The sequence below is a fragment of the Halichoeres trimaculatus genome, unplaced genomic scaffold (assembly GCF_033239565.1).
Source record: "Halichoeres trimaculatus isolate MK-OKI-2021-1 unplaced genomic scaffold, fHalTri1.1 fHalTri1_scaffold_4, whole genome shotgun sequence".
Lineage (NCBI taxonomy): Eukaryota > Metazoa > Chordata > Actinopteri > Labriformes > Labridae > Halichoeres > Halichoeres trimaculatus.
This window is the reverse complement of record NW_027437182.1, coordinates 12,331,150-12,351,709: the sequence shown is the minus strand read 5'-3', so window position 1 is coordinate 12,351,709 and position 20,560 is coordinate 12,331,150. Positions and strand designations below refer to the sequence as shown.

Here is a 20,560-nt window from a genome sequence, read left to right as displayed (position 1 = left end):
GTGAAAATGAAACCCAAGACATTGTTTTCTTTGAGAAAAAATCCAGGTCTCGCTTCTCACTCCGTCAACTCACTTCTTATTGATTTTCTTCAGGGAAAATCCACCCTGATCACAGATACTGTGGAAAAGCATTTAAAACACAAACTAGTATCGAGGCTGGTGATCCAGTGAAATCACAGATTATGAACAGGCAAATATAGAGAAATAGAATTGTTTCATGATCTCTCATTAAGCTTTTTTCAGGAGGCATACCTCTGTTTTTGATACAAGCATCTATTACCTAACAATGTTTGAGTAATTACACACAAGCTTAGTCATTAAAAGTGATAAAATCTGACAACAAAGTTTTACCCGTGTTGGATTAGAAGGTAAAATGTGGTGCCAGCAGGGCAGCTACTCACCAAACCGCTGCTAGGCTGTGCACATTGCTGTCCTGCTGCACATAAAATGTAAATCAGATAGCATGTTGACTTTTCATTTGCAAGTTCACACTTTCAAATTATTATAAATAATAAAAACACATCAGCAGGCTCAAACCTCTGGGTGCTCTTTGGGTAGTAAATACCAGGAAAAAGACAGTCCTTCATGTATTGGTTTAAGGGGGTGAGGAGGTGCTGCAGTGGAGCATGAGCCCATTCCACAAGACCTCTCACAGCATGACACATCAGCCTAGTGCCAGTCAAACCATCAGCTGCCTCAAGCAGCCTCTCAGCAAAACAAACTACTGAAGCTGTGTCCTCACCTCAGTTTCACCCCCATCCTTCAGTCCTCATCCCTTTCTCTGTCACACAGGTGGACGTAAATGCACTTTAGAGCCATCTGTTAATCTTGAACATATTTTTAATAGATGTTTTGTTGTTGCTTTTCCTCTTTACAGAAACCATTGCAGCCAGATATGGGCCACAACTCACTGGCAAACTTCCAGATTGAGAAGAAAATTGGACGTGGACAGTTCAGTGAGGTGTACCGGGCAAGATACCTGTTAGACAACACATCAGTGGCTCTGAAGAAAGTTCAGGTAAGAGATACAAGTTCAAATGTGAAAAAAGAATTTTCATTTTTTTGAGAATGGATCAAATTTCAAACAGAAACATAATTAAAGCTCTATTAACCCCTCTGAATGATCGTAAGGGTTCTTCCTTCCCATTACTGTATTACACACTCAAACAACACTTGCATTGTGTTTGATTTTTGAAGTAAACCACAACATGTGTCAAAGCTAATCTGCACAGAATGACTCTGCTCCCCCAAGGAGAAACATGCAGTCAGTAAATACAGGAGGTACTGGTTTGAACACGTCTACACACCACCAGGAGGATATGAGGCTCAACATGAGCTTGTATACAGAAAGACACACTTTATACACACCTCACAAAAACCTTACACTAAGATGTGTGTGCGTGTGTGTTACTCAGATGTGAAACACCTGTAGTCACTCCAACGCCACCTTCCAGATAACAGCAGCCATGTTTTCTGTTTAGTGTTTTTTCCTGTTTTCACTCTGTTTCTCAATCTTACCATTTCTTGAATTTGTCATAACACCCTCTCTTGTCCTCTCCCTCCTCTCTCCCCTCTCTTTCTCTCTTCTTTTGATCTCTTGATAGATATTCGACTTGATGGATGCCAAAGCTCGGCAAGATTGCATCAAAGAGATAGATCTCCTTAAGGTAAAGAACCAGAGAGGGAGAGACGGCGTCATGTGCTGCGCTCTTTTCTCTTAAGGTGCCTCAGCTGAGACCTTCCACCACAGGAAAACAATTGATCTGCACCAGGCGGCTCTGGATTTCTGTGTTAGTGTGTGGGCACGTGCATGCCTGTGCACGCCTTCTTGCATGGATATGAATGTGCAGGGGGTTGTTTGAGTTTTTGTGCACACAAGTGAGAATATGAATGAGTATGTGTGTGACTGTACTGTACTTGTGTATTTCTGGGTTTGTGTGTGCGTTTGTGTGTGTGCTGGGGTGCAGCAGTGTTACATCCCCCCAGGCTCACATTGACTCTCTTTTTTTAATGCCAAAGCTATTGTTTTTATCTTTTTTTGTAATGTTTAGAGCCGGTCTTCAGTGCATCGGCATAGAAATTTAGCTGTCTCCCACATGAGCCTCTTGATGTTTTACCTCCTATCTCTTCTCATTCTTGCATTTCTTTTTTCAGCAGTGCGTTTCTTTTTCTTTTTTTCCTCAAACTACCATAAAAACATGTCAGTGGACTCCTCCTCAAATACTAATGAACAAACTAATGACAGATCTACTAATGATAATATATGATAACACCTCACTTGTGTGTGTGCTTGTGGTTTGTGGATGTTGCGATCTTAAAAGCCAAGTGGTGTCATCTCCCTTCCATGCAGGAGGCCTGTCTGTGCATGCGTGTGCACTCAGGGCAATATGTGCACATATGAATACTCACATGTGCACATAAGAGAAAGAATACTAAAGCAATTAGTTTGTTTCAGACACACCAGTGGAGCCCTCAGGCTCTACAGGCCAATCAAAGATGATGTCTAGTAGCAGGCAAGACCTGGTAATCTGAGCAGCAGATTGTTTTCTTGACAGCACCACACTGTAGTTTTCAACTTCATGTGGACCTGACCTTCTAAAAAGGGTCAAGCCAGGGTTAAAGGTCACACTCTGCAAGGTGTAATCCACAGTATTTTGATGCCCTCCTCTTCCTCTCCCTTTCCCTTAATGCTTCTGTCTTATCTTCCCTCCTCTGTCTCTACCTTTTTCACCCAGATGCTATGTCTCATCCATCCCGCTTCCCTTCCCTTGCTTGCTCGTCTTCCCCCCTACGGAGCTTTTTGTTCACTTCCTTTCATCCTGTAAGCTGATTGCAAGTGAACATGGAAGTTACGCCGGGGCCCCGCGCTGCCCAGCCAGCCTGATGATAACGGGCCGAGTGTGAGAGAGAGACAGCCCCTCTGCCTTATCCCCCGCTAGACAGGCCAACAGGAGACACAGCCAAATCAGAATAATGAGAGGCACACTGGCATGGACCGACTGGAATGACACACATACTGGCGTGTGATCACACGCACACACAGTTAGTCAGTCATGGCCTTTCAACAGTCTGCCTATTTGTTTGTTTGTCTGTACGTGTTTGTGTCTGCTTATTCATCTGTATTTTCCTGTTCTGGCATCGTGAAACCAACTTGAGAACTCCTCTTTTCACCCTTAAGTCTGGATGTTGGTTTTAGGAAATAGCCTGCTCCCTGCCAGTCTTATAGTTTCACCATTGTTAAAATCCCAAAGCTGTTTGTGTCTTTTGCTTGTAGATACTTCATCACAAGAAATGCGTTTTAAGTGTGAGTGGATTATTTTAGGGATGTAACTAATGATTATTTTAGTAATCTATTACTCTGACAATTATTTTTATGATTAATTGATGAAGCGGAAAAAGAAAAGGATGAGAATGCGTAATAGTAAAATCGGCAAAACCAAACGTGTTGTTATTTTAGTTGAGGACTATTGTTTGCTTAAAGTTATATACAAAGAAACAACATTTATGAACATAATTAAACTGACTGGATGCTAAATTTTTAAAGTGTAACAGATGACATGAATGTATTGTCACTTAAAGAATCAACAGTAAGGGCAAATAAATAGAAAATACATTGTTATGTCATCAGGTTAAGAACTTAGTGGGCCAAAAAGGCAAATAAATATGTCCTCAATCTTTTCACCTGCAGGTCAAATAGTACACCCCCTCTGCCCTACCACTACCTGTAGCAGCTAATGCTAATGCGAACATTGGTTTAATGAACTCCTCAGGTTTTCAAATGGGGTGACAATTTAATAAAATGACAAAATGAGTCCTAAAAGACACACCATGCATTTCACAACATATAAAAGGAGTGTATGTGGGATTTTGTAGCTACTCGCTTTGCTGTTGAGCTTCTCGCCTCGTCATCATTGAATCCAACCTGTTTGCGTTTTAGGAGCTGGATCATTACAGTCGTACCATCGTGTCATGCGAGGTCGTTTTTGGGAATGTTGCAATTAACACGCTGTGTGCTTTTACTCAGCGTGTTAATACTGAAAAACTCTGGAATTTTTTGAACAAACAGATTCTCCGGCTCTGCCACTAGTCGCTTGTTTACTCGTTTCTCCCATCTGCCGGCTCACATGTGACGCATACAGCTCCGCAGCCCAGGTAATCTACACTCCAGTCAAGTAGGTGGTGGTAATGCACCTTCAGTTAGTTGCCAGCTGCTAAATAATCCAATAAAAAGGAGGAAGACTAACAAACTGAAGACAAACTAATACAGTAATGGTGCAGTACAGTGCATCAATTGTGGAAAACGTAGATGGTTTTACTCATCGATTTTTACCTATTTTATCGATTTGTCATTGCAGCTCTAGATTATTTTGCTCTATACCAGATTTTCATGGCAGTTCAGTGATTTGACAATCAAGCTTCAGCAAAATTAATATTTATTTTCTCATTCAGTGAATTGAACTGTAGTTACACAAGTGCCATTTCTGCTGGATGGACCTTTAATTCTACTTCAACTTTCTTCTATAGCTTTACTCATTCCTGCCAATTGCTTTCCCATGAGCCTGCAACTCCATGTATAAATACACTGTAGCTTAATTTATTAACATGCTTAATTTAATGCCATCAGATAGCATCCGTCAGTATCTTGTTCTTCTATGAAACAGATCATCAGCTAACTAAATATATCACATTGGTTCTTGCATGATTAAGTAATTACACAGGCTGGTGTGTAATTACATAATCACGCAAGCCTCTGTGTGATATTTCCCAATGAGTGATTGTTGTTTGCTGTACAGTCCCATCCATCATTTATATTAACATCTGCATGTGAGCATATCTCTTTATTTCTCTGTATCCTCCGCCCGAGGTTCAATTTGTGGAAGGGAGGGGCGGGTTATGTGGAGGGAGAAGGGGGGCTTGTCATCACTCTGGCTGTGCTCCAATGTGGAGCCGTGCAGAACTGCCACTCTGAGCCAAAAATACATCTGGAAAGAGAGGACAAGGGAGGGAGAGGGAAAGATGGAGACATGAGGCAGGGGAAAGAGAGAAGGAGTGAGGATAAGGGGATCTTGTGGAGGGATGCAGAGATGGAGTGGAGAGTGTAGTGTTGCGTAGTGTACTGTACTGTGCTCTCCTTTCCCCTCTTCTCGGCATCATCCGGAGCATGAACATTTCTTTAATCACAGCAGAGAAAGCAGAGCGGAGCCGAGCGGAGGACCCGTGTCACACTGCTCCGTCTGCTCACATCACCCCCTCCCATCCACGTTGCCACACCACACCGCTCCATGTCTCCGGCTCTCCACGTCTCACCTTTTATCCACGCCCCTCCCCCGTTTCTTTAACGCACCTTAGCAGTCTCCTTTTTTCCCCTCTCTCACCTTTGTTCTGCCCCCCTTCCTCTCACCCCTGTCTCCATCATCCCTTTTGCTTGTCTGTGTCCCTGTGTCATTTGTTTCTTTCCCTTCATTGCACCTCCCTCCCTCTCTCCCCCCTTTTCCCTTCTTACTCTGGATGGATAGAGACTTTTTGTTTACTACGGGGAATGCTGTTCCTGCCTTATTGACCAACCAACAGGAAGAAATCTCAGCCAGAGATGAGCCGGGGATGCTTGTTTTTCTGACTGCCAGCCATGTCAGCCTGTCAGGCGTGTTTGTGTGTGTGCGTGTGTGCATGTGTGTGTGTGTGTCACACATGGGTTGTTGTCATCACAGACAGAGGGGTTGTTGTGACATATCACCCAGCTTTGTCACACTGGAGGACAAAACCATCTCATTAGGTCCACACTTCCCAAATGTGGATTCAGATAAATTTTTTTTAATTGGTAGTGAACATACAGTGGACTGCACTACTAATGACATAAACTTCTACTATTATCAGCTAATAAGATTGTTTATATTCAGTTATTTTTAACAAGTTTGCCTCTGTGTGCAGCTTTTACAAAGAATGCTTCCCACTCTTGGATTAGGTAGTGTGACCATGGAGGCTCTTAATGTGACAAGTGCCACCGACATGTCTTGTGTTTGCTTGTTTCTCCATGACATGTCTGTTTTTTTTTCCTCCCACAGCAATTGAACCACCCCAACGTGATAAAATACCACGCATCTTTTATCGAGGACAATGAGCTGAACATAGTCCTGGAGCTGGCAGATGCGGGGGACCTCTCACGTATGATCAAGGTACGGAACTCTCCACAACAGCGAAACCCACCTGCTAACAGTATTGCCCAGGCTGCTGAAAGTGCAATTTATTTGTTTATGTGGTCCAGAAGTTTTCTGAGAACATGTCAACAAAAATAGCCTTTAAGGATGGACTAGAAAATAGAAATATACTGAGTCTTCAGCCCCTATCACACATGAACTGCTGACATTTTCTACATAACATTAGGACATCTAGTCCCTGATGTTTTGGGAACTTACTGTGCACACATGCACCTCACAAGAAGAGATTTTCTCTGTTGGACACACTCTCACATTTTGAAATTCTCTGTTGGCCTGGTTGTTGAAGGACAGCAGAGGAGAGCAGTCTCCGTCATTGTTCATAATGGTGACTTTTTCTGTGTTTATATTACTACATTTATAAGGATGATACCACAAGACAAACACATTTGTGAAAAATCACATCAAGACAAACTTTACAGAATCTGAAAGACATCATCACTCTGTTGCCCTGAATTTTCAGACTTTTACCTGTAGGGTTCACGCGTCAAGTTACTTTGACTTCTTCGGGAATTTTTCAGGTGGGGAGCTGGTGGGGAAAAGGTGTGATAACATCTAGATGAACAAGTAATCTGTTTACGTTCTACTGGAATAATGTTGGGAATATTCAGGAGTGTGGAGCATGTGTGAACGGCTATATGGTTAACAGAAATTTCGACAATCCAGAGTGTCACCCTGGTTTTAATCTCTTTTCACAGTAGCAGCTCGAATCAAATTCAAAGCTCTTCTTCTGGCTTACAAAACAGTGATCTGTTGTCCAGGTCTACACTCCTTCTCACCCACTACGCTCTGCTTGTGAAAGATGCATGGTGCTCCCAGCCCAGCGCGGCTCTAAATCTCTAGCCAGACTCTTCTCCTCATTTTTTTCCAAATAGTTGAATGAATTACCTAACTCTATAAGATCCACAGAGTCCCTTTCTACTTTTAAGAGATGTTTGAAAACCCATCTGTTCAGGCAACATTTAAGAACTTAAGCTGACCCTTCTCCTCTTTGTCCTCAGGGGTAGAACGAGTCAGAAGGTCTAAAACTCAGCTCTTAATGATTTTTCAGCACTATTACTGTATGTTGTTGAAGTTTGAAGTATATTGTTGCAGCAATTAATTGTGGTTTGTTGGCTTGATTATTCTACACTACCTTGGAAAAAAAAATTCTGCACTTAATGGCAGCACCTGCAGCTGAACTTAGCACAGCTAACTTGTAGCACTGTTGTCGCGCTAACTAGGTTTTCCTTCTGTATAAATTCTTGCTTGTGTCACTTTGGACAAAAGCATCTGCTAAATTAGACTGTAGAACTGTTTTACGGCTAAATACCATGTCACTGAAGAACAGACCGAGTTAGGCCATGAAGCAAGGCCTCAAAATTATGTGAAAACATTTTTTTTTTTAAATAAGATGCTCCATGTTTACACTGTATCGCATTTCACTTTACTACAACAACAAACCATCATGGGTGGAGCTAAGTCTGGAGTCAACAGGTTAGAGGTTTTCTGAAGCCAACAAAAGACAACAGGGGTGAGTGGAGGCTCATCGTTGGGGGCAGGAAAACCAATGATACTGTAAATAATGCTGAAGATCTCTGGTCTTGAGACTTCAGCTAACTGGCTTTGTGCTGCTTCCTTATAACGTAGCCTGTGGGTAGTCACAGATGAGGGCGCACTGATCCAAACTGCAAATAAGCAAGGGTCTGATCGGACTCAAATCTGGTGGAAACCTGGCCTTGTTTTTTGTAGGAATTTTTTGTACAATAGCTGACAAACTAGCAGCTGGTTTACACTTGGTGTCAAAGGAATGGCTATCAGAGCAACAATCTGCTGACGTGGTCTTTTATTAATGACGGAATGGCGGTCTGGAGGTCTGTGGTTTGTAGCTGTAGCAGAATTTTGACTATCAGGACACTGAGTCAATCTGAATCATTCATTGCTTACTGAAACCTAAAACCAACTAATATAAAGCCTCCTGCAAACTCCTTTAATCCCTGTAGTCTGTGTTGACATAGCTGGACTGTGAAAGGGAAGTTGTAAAAATGAAGCAATGATTAATGGTCGTAAAGTCGCAGCATGTGTTGTATGTGAAACAGATACAGAGTACACTGTTCTGGATCTAATCTCAGATTTATCTCAATGAAAACTTGAAATGAGCTATTGTCACAAAAGCTGTTTTTGATTGGTTATTTTATTTAGGGATCCATCACCTTGCTCAAATCCTAACTGATTGGGATCTGTACCTAACTCCTACCCTAACCCTTGGACAAAGAAGTCTGCTGAGCCTTTACATCTTCACTAGACCCTTTCAGGAAAGAGCAGTTCTATTTCAGTGCTTCTTACCCTTAAAATCAACATGATGGCAAAATAAAAGCAAATGTGTAAAAGCAAAATAAAGTACTTAATTCATGTCTTTGAGCCAAGCGACGTATAATGTTGATCATGTCTTAAACCCAGATCAACTGTGTGTTTTGGAGGCTAGATGTTGTTGAGTTAGAGCAGAAGAAAAGAACAGGGTGGTTCAGAAGTGAAAGCGATTACAGCCCAGACTTACCCTGTTATTCAGCTTTGAGTTAGACCGAAACAGCAGTTATTATAAAACCTGCCAGTATATCAAATTAGTGGTGTGCATGTAAAAAGCCCGGTCTTCTCCCATGCATAAATGATGCCGCAGCGTTGTATCGGCAGAGCTCGACAAGCTGTTTGCAGTCATACTCAGCAGCTCCACATCTGCACAGTTCAACACAGCAAATTAGGAGAGGCGAGGATTAGTGGTACAAGAGAGTGAACATGGCAGGCTCAGCACACACACACACACGCACATACACACACATACACCAGTGGTATACATCCCCCACACACACAATCTGACACTGGGTTGTACTCTGTGAGCTAAAAATCTGACACACAACCAAGGAATCACTCTCACTCACACCAGTGTTGATAGATGTGCTTTACGAAGATGCACCATGGCAGCCTGAAGAGGTAACAGAACAGACCGCTGAGCGTCTACGCTGGAAGCATTCAGACTGTGTCGACTCCTTATGGCTCCAGTTGTACACCCAAGCACACACCCCTCCTCTGCATCATTTGTCTCCTGCGTGGTTCTAAATGATTTGTTTTTCAAATGCAACAGTAGCAGTCCAGAGGTGCGTGCCATGGATTAGCACCCCCTCTTCCTCCTCCTCCTCCTCAGGCCGTAATGTGAAGTAAACACATTCGTACAGTGTGCCATATGTAAAACAGAACCCCCCCCCATGCATGAATTTAACATTTTTTATTCTTTTTGATTTCTCGCCCTTCACACTCTCTCCTCCTTTCTCTCCCTCATTCACCGTTACTCTCTCTTTCTCTCTCTCTTTCTCTCTGACCATCTCAGAATTCAAATGAAATCAAATGGTCCTTGATTTGCATGCACTTACAGAATATTGCATGTGCGGTGTTTGCTGTAAAAGGCACGGAGGAGAGGGTGGTGGTGATGTGTTTGTGGGTGTCTATGTGCTCCCCCATTGACATCAAACGGTCCTCTGATATGGAAATGGGAGGGCACGGGAAGAATGGTTCTTCAATAAGGCTTTGTTTGGATGTAGGCCAAGGTCTATCCTTCCCTCTCTCAATCCATCCCTCTTTCTTTTCTCTCACACCTTCCATCATTTAACAGATCTCCCACTCTTCCTTTCCTCTGTTTCCTTACGCTGTTTGCTGTCTCCTCTCTCCTCCTGTCCTCTCATTCTGTCACTTTTTTGACTCTTTCTCTAAAGCCCCTTTGAGGACTTTATAAGGGATCTTGAAACTGTCTCACTTTTATAGATTTGCCTGTTCATAATCCACAATTTAAAATGAGATTATTAGCCCCACAATGCTATTTCTCAGTATCTGTGGAGGAGTTGTTTTTTCCCTGGGAGAACTTAAACCTTTTACACTGCGTAGACTGAAAGTCCCTATGATGACACAACACTGTCCGGCAAAGTTAAGCGAGTTAACAAAGTTAGAAACAAGATCTGGCTTTTTCTTGAAGAAAAAAAGATGAATAGGAATATCTTTTAATAACTACTGCAAAGATTCCTCATATGGTTGTCATGTTTTACCATTAAACAATTACCAGCCGCTCAGAGCAGCAGTTCGAACAGATTGTAAGCTGATTTCATCAGAGATGTGTAAATATGAATGTACAGATGGTCTGCAAAATGTAACACATACAGTGCAAACATATATTGTCTGATTCATTTGGAAGTGAGGATCCTGCTGTTGTGCACCCACAGATTTTCTCCTGCAAAATCTTACTGATGGTCTCATGTTTTCCTGATCATACCTGCCACAGTTAAGGATTTTTCATCTCTTATTGCTCCTCTTGTTTTTTGTGGTGGGTTGGATAGCCTTTCTGCCGACTTAAGAGCCCTGAAAGTATTGTCACCTCTCCTGATTTTAAACTCCTTCCTTGACAACCTTGAATAACTCACTCACTCTTACCAAATGAATAAATAAACTCAAATCAACTGGAAGCCCTGTGCCACTAAAAGCTGTACCTAACAAAAGAGCTGCGTGCCAGATGGGGGAGTTTTGGAAGGTACCACAGATTTCTTCTCTCTGTTCCTGAGAATGCATGTGCTTTCCATTGTAGACCATTGAGAAAATGAGAGTTTGGTTTGGAAAAGGACAGACTGAGAGGAAAAGGGTCTGGGTTGCATTAGCTATGGAGTCAGGGGCTGGGGACTCAGTCTGGAGGAGGATGGCGTATAAACAGATAGACAAACATTCTGTATTCTGTGCCAAACAAGACCCTTTTTTCCATTTTTAACATTGTGATTGTTACCTCATTTGAGTATTTTAAATTTTAAAATTGTTTTGCTCTGTTTGTGGTGTGTGTGTGTCTGTGTGTTTCCTTCACAGCACTTTAAGAAGCAGAGGAGGCTTATCCCAGAGAGAACAGTGTGGAAGTATTTTGTTCAGCTCTGCAGTGCTCTTGAACATATGCACTCTCGGAGAGTCATGCACAGAGGTAATCATGCACACACTGATAAATGCTCACATACACAAACACCTAAACATGGACAAGTTCATCTGAAAGTGGAAGCTCATATTTAACTACCTCTGTTAATACCCATGGTTGGTTAGATTTCATTTCATACCATGGTATGGGATGTAGCTTACTTTTTAGATAAGAAATTGAAAGTGTGTCTTCATCATACATCAAATTGTATGCCAGTACTGGGGCTAACTCCTCCATGAAAAAAAAAACATAAAGTAATAAAGTACATGAATAATGCTTCTGTGTATTAAAACCAATCAGAAATGTTGAAGGGAGGCCTTCATATCCCATTTTTCTCACATTTTAAATTTCTTTTTACACGTGTTCTTTTTCATTATGGAGTCTAATTTACCATGAAAAGACTTGAAATTGACGTAACACGGACTTCTGTTTATATTTATACCAGAGATTAAGTCTTAGTCAAACAACAGGGACAAATTGTTACCAGATAATTGTTTGCTGCTTTAGTTTTATAGTTTTATAGTTTTAAAAGAGTAAGACGTCTGCAAGTCAACTGCATAATTAAGGTGAAACACGTGAAACTTAGAGTAGGTTTAACATAAAGCACACACACACAAACTGACACACACATTCTAACATTCGCACACAGCTACAGGTGGGGTACTTCCGTTGGACTGACTCTGATTATGGTAAAGGGACACTAATGAACCCTGAGCTCCGGCTTTAATGACCACTTAGCAGAGACTGCCTGTTCAAAAGCCTCTTACAATTATATAGGAGCAGTAAATTTCAAAGGCTGATGCTGCTCACATTAACATTATTTTAGAAAAAGCAACAGAAATGGTTTGCTAACACCCACATTCAATGAAAACTGGATCATTTTAACAGCTCACTTCATGCATGTCATGCAGTCATGTTTCCAGAGACAGGACCAAAAACAAAAATCACAGAGAGAATAGTTTCTTTATACCAGAGACACTGTTGACGCTCACGACAGAATTCATACGTTCTCTTCTCTTCCTCCTCTCCAGACATCAAGCCAGCCAATGTATTCATCACAGCTACGGGAGTAGTCAAACTAGGAGACTTGGGACTGGGACGATTCTTCAGCTCCAAAACAACTGCCGCTCACTCACTTGGTAATTGACAACAGTCGATATAAGGATACACACACTGCACACACTCTTTCTTTATGAACACACAAGTGCTCACGCAGACACTTAGACACACTCCGGCCCCCAGTAATCACCCAGTGCTGGATGTGTTTCATTAGGCATGGTGAGCCCAGAGCCATGTGTCACATAGTCATGCTGCCGGGCTGCGGCTGTGCCCAGCCCCTTCATAGGCCACTTAGCCACTTCCTGTTGCCTTGACCTTTAAACCCAACACAGATGAAGAACTTCCAACACACAGCTCTCGATTGTGACCGTGTGCCATAAAACAAGCCTTTACAAACAGGGTTATTGTTGGCATTGATTGGAGTGTTTGTCACTTTTAGGAAATGAAATCATATAACGCTCCCTTTTTTTTTCCTAAGAAGTGAGAGTTGAAGCTCAAAACTGTGACAGAAATGAAGACATATCCAGTTGGCTGGAGTTAGATCAGAAACTAGGTGTGAGAGTACAAACAGAACGGGTCAATGTGGTAAAATGCCATCTCTAACAAACAGGTGTTTGATGTCTTTGGGCTTTTTCCTGAAAGTCTTCAGGTCAACAGCAACAACAACAATCACTCTTGGATTATTTATATAAAGACAAAGGCAAGGGCCTCACTTAAATTCTTTTAAAAGATAAAATTATTACTTTTTTTCACTATGTAGGAGATAGACTGCTTGAAAAAAAACATTCACCTTTTTTCTGAGGTGTCCCGCTGTTAAAAGCTAAAGAAAACCTGATTGTAGGTCAATCTTTTCATCCCTGGACATAGATTTTTCACTTTCTAGCTCAATATTCTGCAAAGTGAAGAAAGTGGACTGTTCCAGATTAGTTTCCTGTTTTGAATTTAAAATGTTAGATTATCATTTTTTGATGCATCAGCTCAATTTTTACCTCTTCCTTGATTCTGGTCATCAATTAAGAGCACATACACAATAGAAAATATCATTTCCATGTGAGCTTGTCAATTGATTTAGATTTTTGTGATCCTATCATCAAAAACATATGTGCCAAAAAATCCTCCCAAAAACAAGGATATATTTAGATCCTTGTTTGTACACACTTTCATGATTAGCTGGCTCCTTCATCAGTCTTGTTTTTTCTTTAAGTATAAAAAAAAATCTCTCCTTGTTTTACAAGCTGTGTGCAGCAGCTAAGTTTACTTGGAAAGCTATGACAAAGCAGTGAAGATGGTTTAACCTGGCCTATGGGGGCATGTGAATGTGACATCCGACTTCCCTTCAGCAGCTTTAGCTGCTTCACGATGGGAAATGCAGAAAAATGAATCCCATGGACAAATATAAATGCTGCCATTCGCGCTGTCTCACTTCCCCATGTCAAACTGTTTTTACCACAAACAGAGCGCTATTCTCAGCCCCTGTGCAGCAGCAGCAGCCCAGCCTTTGAGAAAAGTGTGAATCACATGATCAACTCAGCAAAAGCCTTATCAACTGAGCAGCCTGCAGTGGCAGGAGAGCTGGGTGAACGCATCTGTGATTGCTCATTAAATGTTGAGTCCACAGCACCCTCTTTAGGCTGTAAGAGGACAGGCAGCGCTGGTGCACGCAGAAGGGTCAACTGGAACACTGTCATCATTAATCTGAGGCAAACAAGACAGCTTTGTTGATCACAAAAAAGAGACAGCCAAATCACAGTGTCATATTTCTTATAATGCAGAGTCATTGCATATATTATTTTCACTTTAACACTTTTTCAGCCCTAAAAACATGAAATTACCACATGAAAAAACAGCAATGAGGAATGCATTTGATAATTTTTGTCATTCACTTGTAGTATTTTTTTCCCTTACAGAGATTTGAGTAGGAAAGTATTTAGTAGGATATTTTTCAGGTTATATTTCTGGATCGTAATGTCAGGCTGACACATGGAACTGAGAAGGCTTCATGAATTTCCTCTGACATTCAGTAGTTTCTTTTACCAGCAGACCTCCTGTCTGTCTTTCTCTGTCCCCTGTCCTTCACTCTGTTACTATTTCTCCATCAAACTTGTCCTTTTGTTATTTTCTCCTACATTCTGGCCCTCTGGTACCCTGACTTTCAGCTAGAGAGACACACAAAGGTGGAGGTGAATGAAAAGGTGAAGGAAAACTAGGGTAGGAGAATTGAGGAAAAAATGTAGAGAGAGAAAGAGGAGGATGGCGTTGGTGGTGGTGGTGGGGGGTGTAAGCAATATGTCAGGAAAAGAAGGGAGCATAAGACATAGAAGAGCTGGTGGGGGAAAAAAAAAGAAAGGTAGAAATGTTGCGAGTGCAAGAGAAGATGACAAAACAGGAAAAGAGGGAAGCAGGAGGAAGAGAGAATCAGACTGTCTCGGTAAAGAAATGAAGGAAAAACAGAAAAGCAACTGAAAAGGATTGAAAGAAAGAGTGCGAGGAAGAAGAGTGGGGTGTGTATGTATGTGTGTGCGTGTGCCAGCGTGGGGCTGTAATGAGCCCAGCCACCCAGCTGAACAGTGTAGCAGGGTGGTGGAGATGAGATGGAGGTCCAGGCATACAGCCTGTCAGCTCCCAGGCTTTCAACTCAGCCGCTCAGCAGCCTGCAGTCACATTTACACACGCACACACACACACACACACACACACACACACACACACACACACACACACACACACACATGTACACAATTTTTGTCTCTTACACACTCTTCTGCGCACTGAGTCACCCAGACTCTTTGTCTCCTATACAGATGTATGTATGCATCATGACCCATGTGCACATCCATATGGGCTCAAAAATACACACACACACACATACAAACACACACACACATACACACACACACACAGACAAACTCCATGAAGTGACACATACACATTCACACTCTGGGGCCTGAGACTGACAAACACACACAAGCATGAAAGAACACACACACTTGGTACACTATGTATTTTAATGCTAAGATTGGTTTGCTGGGTAATAGAAAAAAGTTACATTAAACAGTAAAAAAGTGGTTATAAGTAGAAAGCTGATGCAATCATTAGAAGAACGAGAGACTAGCCAATTGGCAGAAACAAGTTGTATAATATACCTGCAATTAACACCTGTAATGAGAGAGGTGTTAACGATGAGCACCGAGGGAAAAGGAAAGAAGAGAGGAAGAGGGAGAACAAGAAACAGAATGACTTCAGGGAGGGTGATGTTGGAAATAATTATGAGGATTTCGACGTGTATTTAAAGAGTTGGTTATCTTTTAAAGGAGAGGAAGCGAGTCGTGAAACAGAGAGGGGTAGGCAGGAAGCCAAATAGAGGGCGAGGGCTCAGCAGGACATATAGAAAACCATGAAAACATAATGGGACTATAAGGGAAACCAAAGAACGCCTTCTGACTATGAGATGGAGTCCATTCTGGCTCAGCTGCTGCAGCTACAGTTTATCATCTTATTCATGAGAAATGATAGAGGAAAGCTTTCCAAACTCCTGGCCCAGGGTATGAAGAGGGAATCCAGTCTTAGTATTTGAGATTCATTCCTGTTTATCATCTAGAAATCTAAAACAGGCAATCCAGGCCACAATACTATTAATTGCAATACCCGTGTAATGCCTGAGTGTGTGAATGGTCTTGTAAAAGAACTCGGTGCTAACATGTATTTAAAAGAACACCTAAATGGTTGATTTAACTACATTCAGCAGAAGGTTAGAAGTGTGAGCTTCTTTATTCTGGTTGGCATCTCACCTCCTATACAACAACGATTAGCCTGTTTCACAGAGAACACAGTGTTGTCACAGCCATTCACAATAATGGAAATCAATCCCAACATGACTCTCAATTTATTTGCATGAATAAGTAATGTGCCCTTAATTTAGCATGCTGACGGAGCCTGAGCCTGCCGCCGCTGCTGCTGCCTTTTTTTTAATGCAACTATTAGCATAAGAGAGGCTGATTCTCTTTAATCAACTAATAATGAATGTTAGGGGAGCTTGTTCAGACCTCACCATGAGACCTCACACACACACACACACACACACACACACACACACACACACACACACACACACACACATACACACAAACCTCGAAACCAACCTGATGACCAATTAAAACAGCAATCCCCACTCCTCTGTTTCTTCTTCTTCACTCACTCTCTCTTGCTTCTTGGCTGCCGGTGCAGATGCTGATTATTTTTGGAATGACAGGTAACACTTCATTATTCAAAACAGCACATTTAAGATAAAAGCGTGTTTTCTCGACCCAATTAGATCCGCGGCGAAATTAAAAAGTGCTAGCTTTCATTCCAGTTCCCATAGACTTCAAATATAATAGCTCCTTCTGTAATAGTTCCCTTAATTGCAATTACATTAGTCAAGTTTCTTCCAACCTGCTAATATGCAGACTAACTGTGTGTGTGTGTGTGTGTGTGTGTGTGTGTGTGTGTGTGTGTGTGTGTTCGTGTGTGCATGTGAAAGTATCACTTGTGAGTATGAGGTTATGTTTTTTTCTTTTTTATACCAGTACCTTGCAGGCTGACTTTGCCTCTAAATTCTTTTTATAAGCTGTTCTCGCCTACCAAGCTAACTTTCATTGTTTGTGCTGATTGTAAACTAAGCCGTAACATGTTTCCCTTTTGAAAATGCTCGTTCTCATTCAAAACAGGTCTCTATTTGACAGTCTGTCATTTATTTTTTTCTGTAAACTTGGCAAAAAAACCTCCCACAAAATTATTTTCCATGAGCTTGCATTTGATAAATTACAATGAACATAAAGGTGTAAATTTTTGGGGTAGGGTTTTGAATGTTTATACCATTTATTTCAGCAAGGCAATTCACTGTTCTTAAATGAGACATTCAGAGCATTAATCAAAATTGTAAAAGAAGCACATTATGAGAAGGTATTCAAAACTTAAAGCTCCTGTGAGTTTTTATTTTTATTTTTTAAACTCATGAGGAAGCGCATTGAATTTAACATGGATGCCTATTAATGCCCTACAAATGCATACCAGATAATCAACAGCAGGACAGACTTTGTTATATTTTGTATTTAAAGCCTCTAAGAAATATGAAGGGGTTAGGTGTCCGAGGAGCAAACTGTCCGCAAAGAATCTTTATAGCCAATGATGCACTTTAATGTTTAAAGAACTCTTGATATTAATTTATTGTTTTTGTAACTTTATTTATTGGCTGTGTATTCACCAGCAGTGCAAAAGTGAAATATAACAGAACATCCAGTTAACATTTTTTTCCATATTTTTACCCCTCCCCTAGCAACTCCTTATTCAAAAAAGAACACATGCCTATACGTAACTCAGGATATTTATTTGTCAGAAATCACAACGTACCATACTTACTGATCATATGTAGGCCAAAGCTAGCAAAGATGTAAGATGTAAAGATTTGACCACAGGAGGGGCCAAAATTGAAAAACTTAAAGTCCCTTACAGGAGCTTTAACACAAGTCATTAGAATAGCAGCTAAGGCATAAGCTGGTTTATATCAAGACAGTAATAAGATTCAAGGGTTAAAGTTTGAGTGATGGCCATCAATGAAAACATATTAACTAAAACCGCTCAGTACGGCTTAAAAACAGGAGATTCTTCAGCCTTTATCCAAAGAGCAAAGTCAAGCAGGCCTGAAATTTTCTGGAAGATTTCTTAGATATATTGTGTGAAAAAACGTACATTGATTTTCTGTGTTTGAACATTATTCTGAGTCGTTTTAAGCTTAACAGAAGGCCTCGTATGTATTTTAACGTATCTACTGTTTGATTGGACTGAAAACCTGAGAAGTGCTCCTTTAGTTACACCTTAGACATAAAGAAACATTTAGCATAATTTATTTAGATTAGAAAAAGAGAAAAGATCCAAATTTAGGTCATCAGTCTTACATTATACCCAGACTTGCAATCTAGTTGATGTCACTGAAACTATTGAAGTATAAGAAACATAAAGAGCAATCAAGGTTGAATATCATAGCATAGCAAATCAATTTTCAGGTTAATAAGCAGTATGGATCCCATGGGAGAAGCAAGAAAATGTTGATATTTTGAGATGAAGAGCAGAAGCTCTGCATGAAGCCTGCCCACATTGTCATGTGCTCGTATGCAGCGATCCTGCTGATGGAAGTTGTACACCAGCTCAGCGGAGCCCGGGTACAGCTGTCATCTCCATATTCCAGTAAGCCCCCTTCCAGCGTGTTTGCCTCTGAATCTAAGGGGCTGCTCCGCACAGGTTAGAGGCCTGCTAAAATTTCCATCCTGTAACCATATGTGATTAATATAAAACCTCTGCTGGTCGTGCATGATAGACTTTTATATGGCAAATCACAGCAAACAGAAAGCAAGTGAAAAAAGCAGCCAGTCAGACTTGGTTAAGAAAGGAGCAAATATCTCAAGCTTCCTGCAGAGCGTTGTGGAGTGGATGCCTTGCTGCGGTTCATCTTTGCGTCCAGTTGGGTGAAGGTCTGATTCTCTGGAGCTCTGCCAGTCGCTGTGGCAGTGTGGGGATTCTTGAGTTTCCAAACCAGAACCAAGATTGGGCCAACTTTTTAAGGCTCCACGGCTGCTCCCTGGGCGTATTCTCTGACTACTGTTTCAGATCATTACCAAGCCTCACTAATCAAAACTGAGTCATGTATAGTTTGTGTGTTGGAGTGTGTCTGCAGTCCATAGGCATGCAACATTTGTGGTACTCGTAGATTTTCATGCAGTGTATCAATGTACAGGATGATACATAACGTAATTAAATATCATCTTACTTCAGCCTAAATCAATTTAAAGTTTGCCTTAAGTTTGCGCTTCTAGAAACAGTGTCCCAACCCCTGAAAGTGTCCAGGTTTAAGATTTTACTCCCACTTTTGAGCTACTTTCCTTCCCTTTATATTCTGTTTCACTGCTTTTAATAAATTTTGTGCTGTGCAATGCAAAATGTTAAAGCTCACTCTCTCTTTGTCCTTCTCTACCTCTGTCTATATCTTTCTCCCTCCCCTTCCCCCTCCCTTCTCTCACCCCCTCCTTCCCTTTCCCTCTGTGTTCCAGTGGGTACTCCTTACTACATGTCACCGGAGAGGATACATGAAAACGGCTACAACTTCAAATCTGACATCTGGTCGCTAGGATGCCTGCTCTACGAGGTAAACTACGGGAATATGTGCGCACACTGTCACCTTAGCAGTCGACTGTGGGAGTGACATGCGAACACATCCACTCACACACACACAAACAAACAAACTACCCACACATAATGGAATAATGTACAACACCTGTGCTTTCACACTTGTATGTTCTGCATTTACATACATGTTGACTATGAGTCACAATCTGAAAAGATTAACCAGCACCTTTGTTGTAAAACAGACTGATATCACTACTGGATGTCTCTACCTGTATCTGTCTCTTATTTTCTGCTGAGCTGCTCACCTCTTTCAGTTAAAGTCACTTTGCCTGAGAACCTGCTAAATGTTGAAAAGCAGGGAAGTGAAGGGAACTGACGTGGCCATGTGTTTTAGATAAGGCCGCCCAGTGACACTGACTAGTTTGATTAGTCAGGAGCGATACACCACAGGCCTACACTGCAGACCACAGTGAGTGGAAACAAGCCCAGGAGGAGGGAACAAAGAGCAGAAAGAAGCGAGGAGCAGAGCAGTGATAGACATGGATGATAGCAGTCAATCTGATGTTTCACCTTGCCAACCTTCACATGCACACACATTTTCCTGAGACACACTCCCGGCCGAGGAAACACCCACATTTCCCTTCTCTCCTCTCCCCTTGCCGAACTCCCCTGAGCAGCTGATCACTTGGGCTGCATTTCAACGCACCAGCGACTACAGCTTCTCCACAACGCCTCAGGCAGAGAGGTGGAGAATGCGTGAGGAAGAAGTTTTAGCTCAGCTTGCAGGTCATGGTTGCTCAGAGACCACAGTCCTTCATGCTAATTAGTTGCCCACAATGCACTGCAGCAACACACGGCTGTGGTTGGCTGAGAGCAGCAGGTGCTGTAGGTCACATTCTGATCTCATACCTTTTTGTCTCTTGCATGTGTGTGTTTCACATGGAGGATGCTTTGTAACTGTTATATAAAGCAGGTTTCTGCAGGTATGGTGGCTTCTTTACCCCAGTTAATGTATTTACAGATGCTATGAGAAGGATCTGTTTTAATTGGACTGCCTCGCCACCTTCTGGCCTGGAGTCTTCGCACACTGTCGTAAAAATGCGTTTTTTTAACCAGGTGTGTTTGTTTTTGGAACAAATTTTCTCCAAGACAATTTTTT

At 41.6% G+C, this 20,560-nt stretch overlaps 1 protein-coding gene across 1 annotated transcript in view; it reads left to right on the top strand.

Annotated features, from left to right (window-relative positions):
• nek7 (NIMA-related kinase 7) overlaps positions 1-20,560 on the top strand; it is a 68,879-nt gene that overhangs the window by 34,133 nt on the left and 14,186 nt on the right. Inside the window, exons 3-8 of the mRNA XM_074668951.1 lie at positions 878-1,018; positions 1,605-1,667; positions 6,063-6,173; positions 11,085-11,193; positions 12,216-12,323; positions 19,326-19,420. Coding sequence (XP_074525052.1) covers positions 878-1,018; positions 1,605-1,667; positions 6,063-6,173; positions 11,085-11,193; positions 12,216-12,323; positions 19,326-19,420 — 627 coding nt within the window. The remainder of the gene's footprint in view (positions 1-877; positions 1,019-1,604; positions 1,668-6,062; positions 6,174-11,084; positions 11,194-12,215; positions 12,324-19,325; positions 19,421-20,560) is intronic.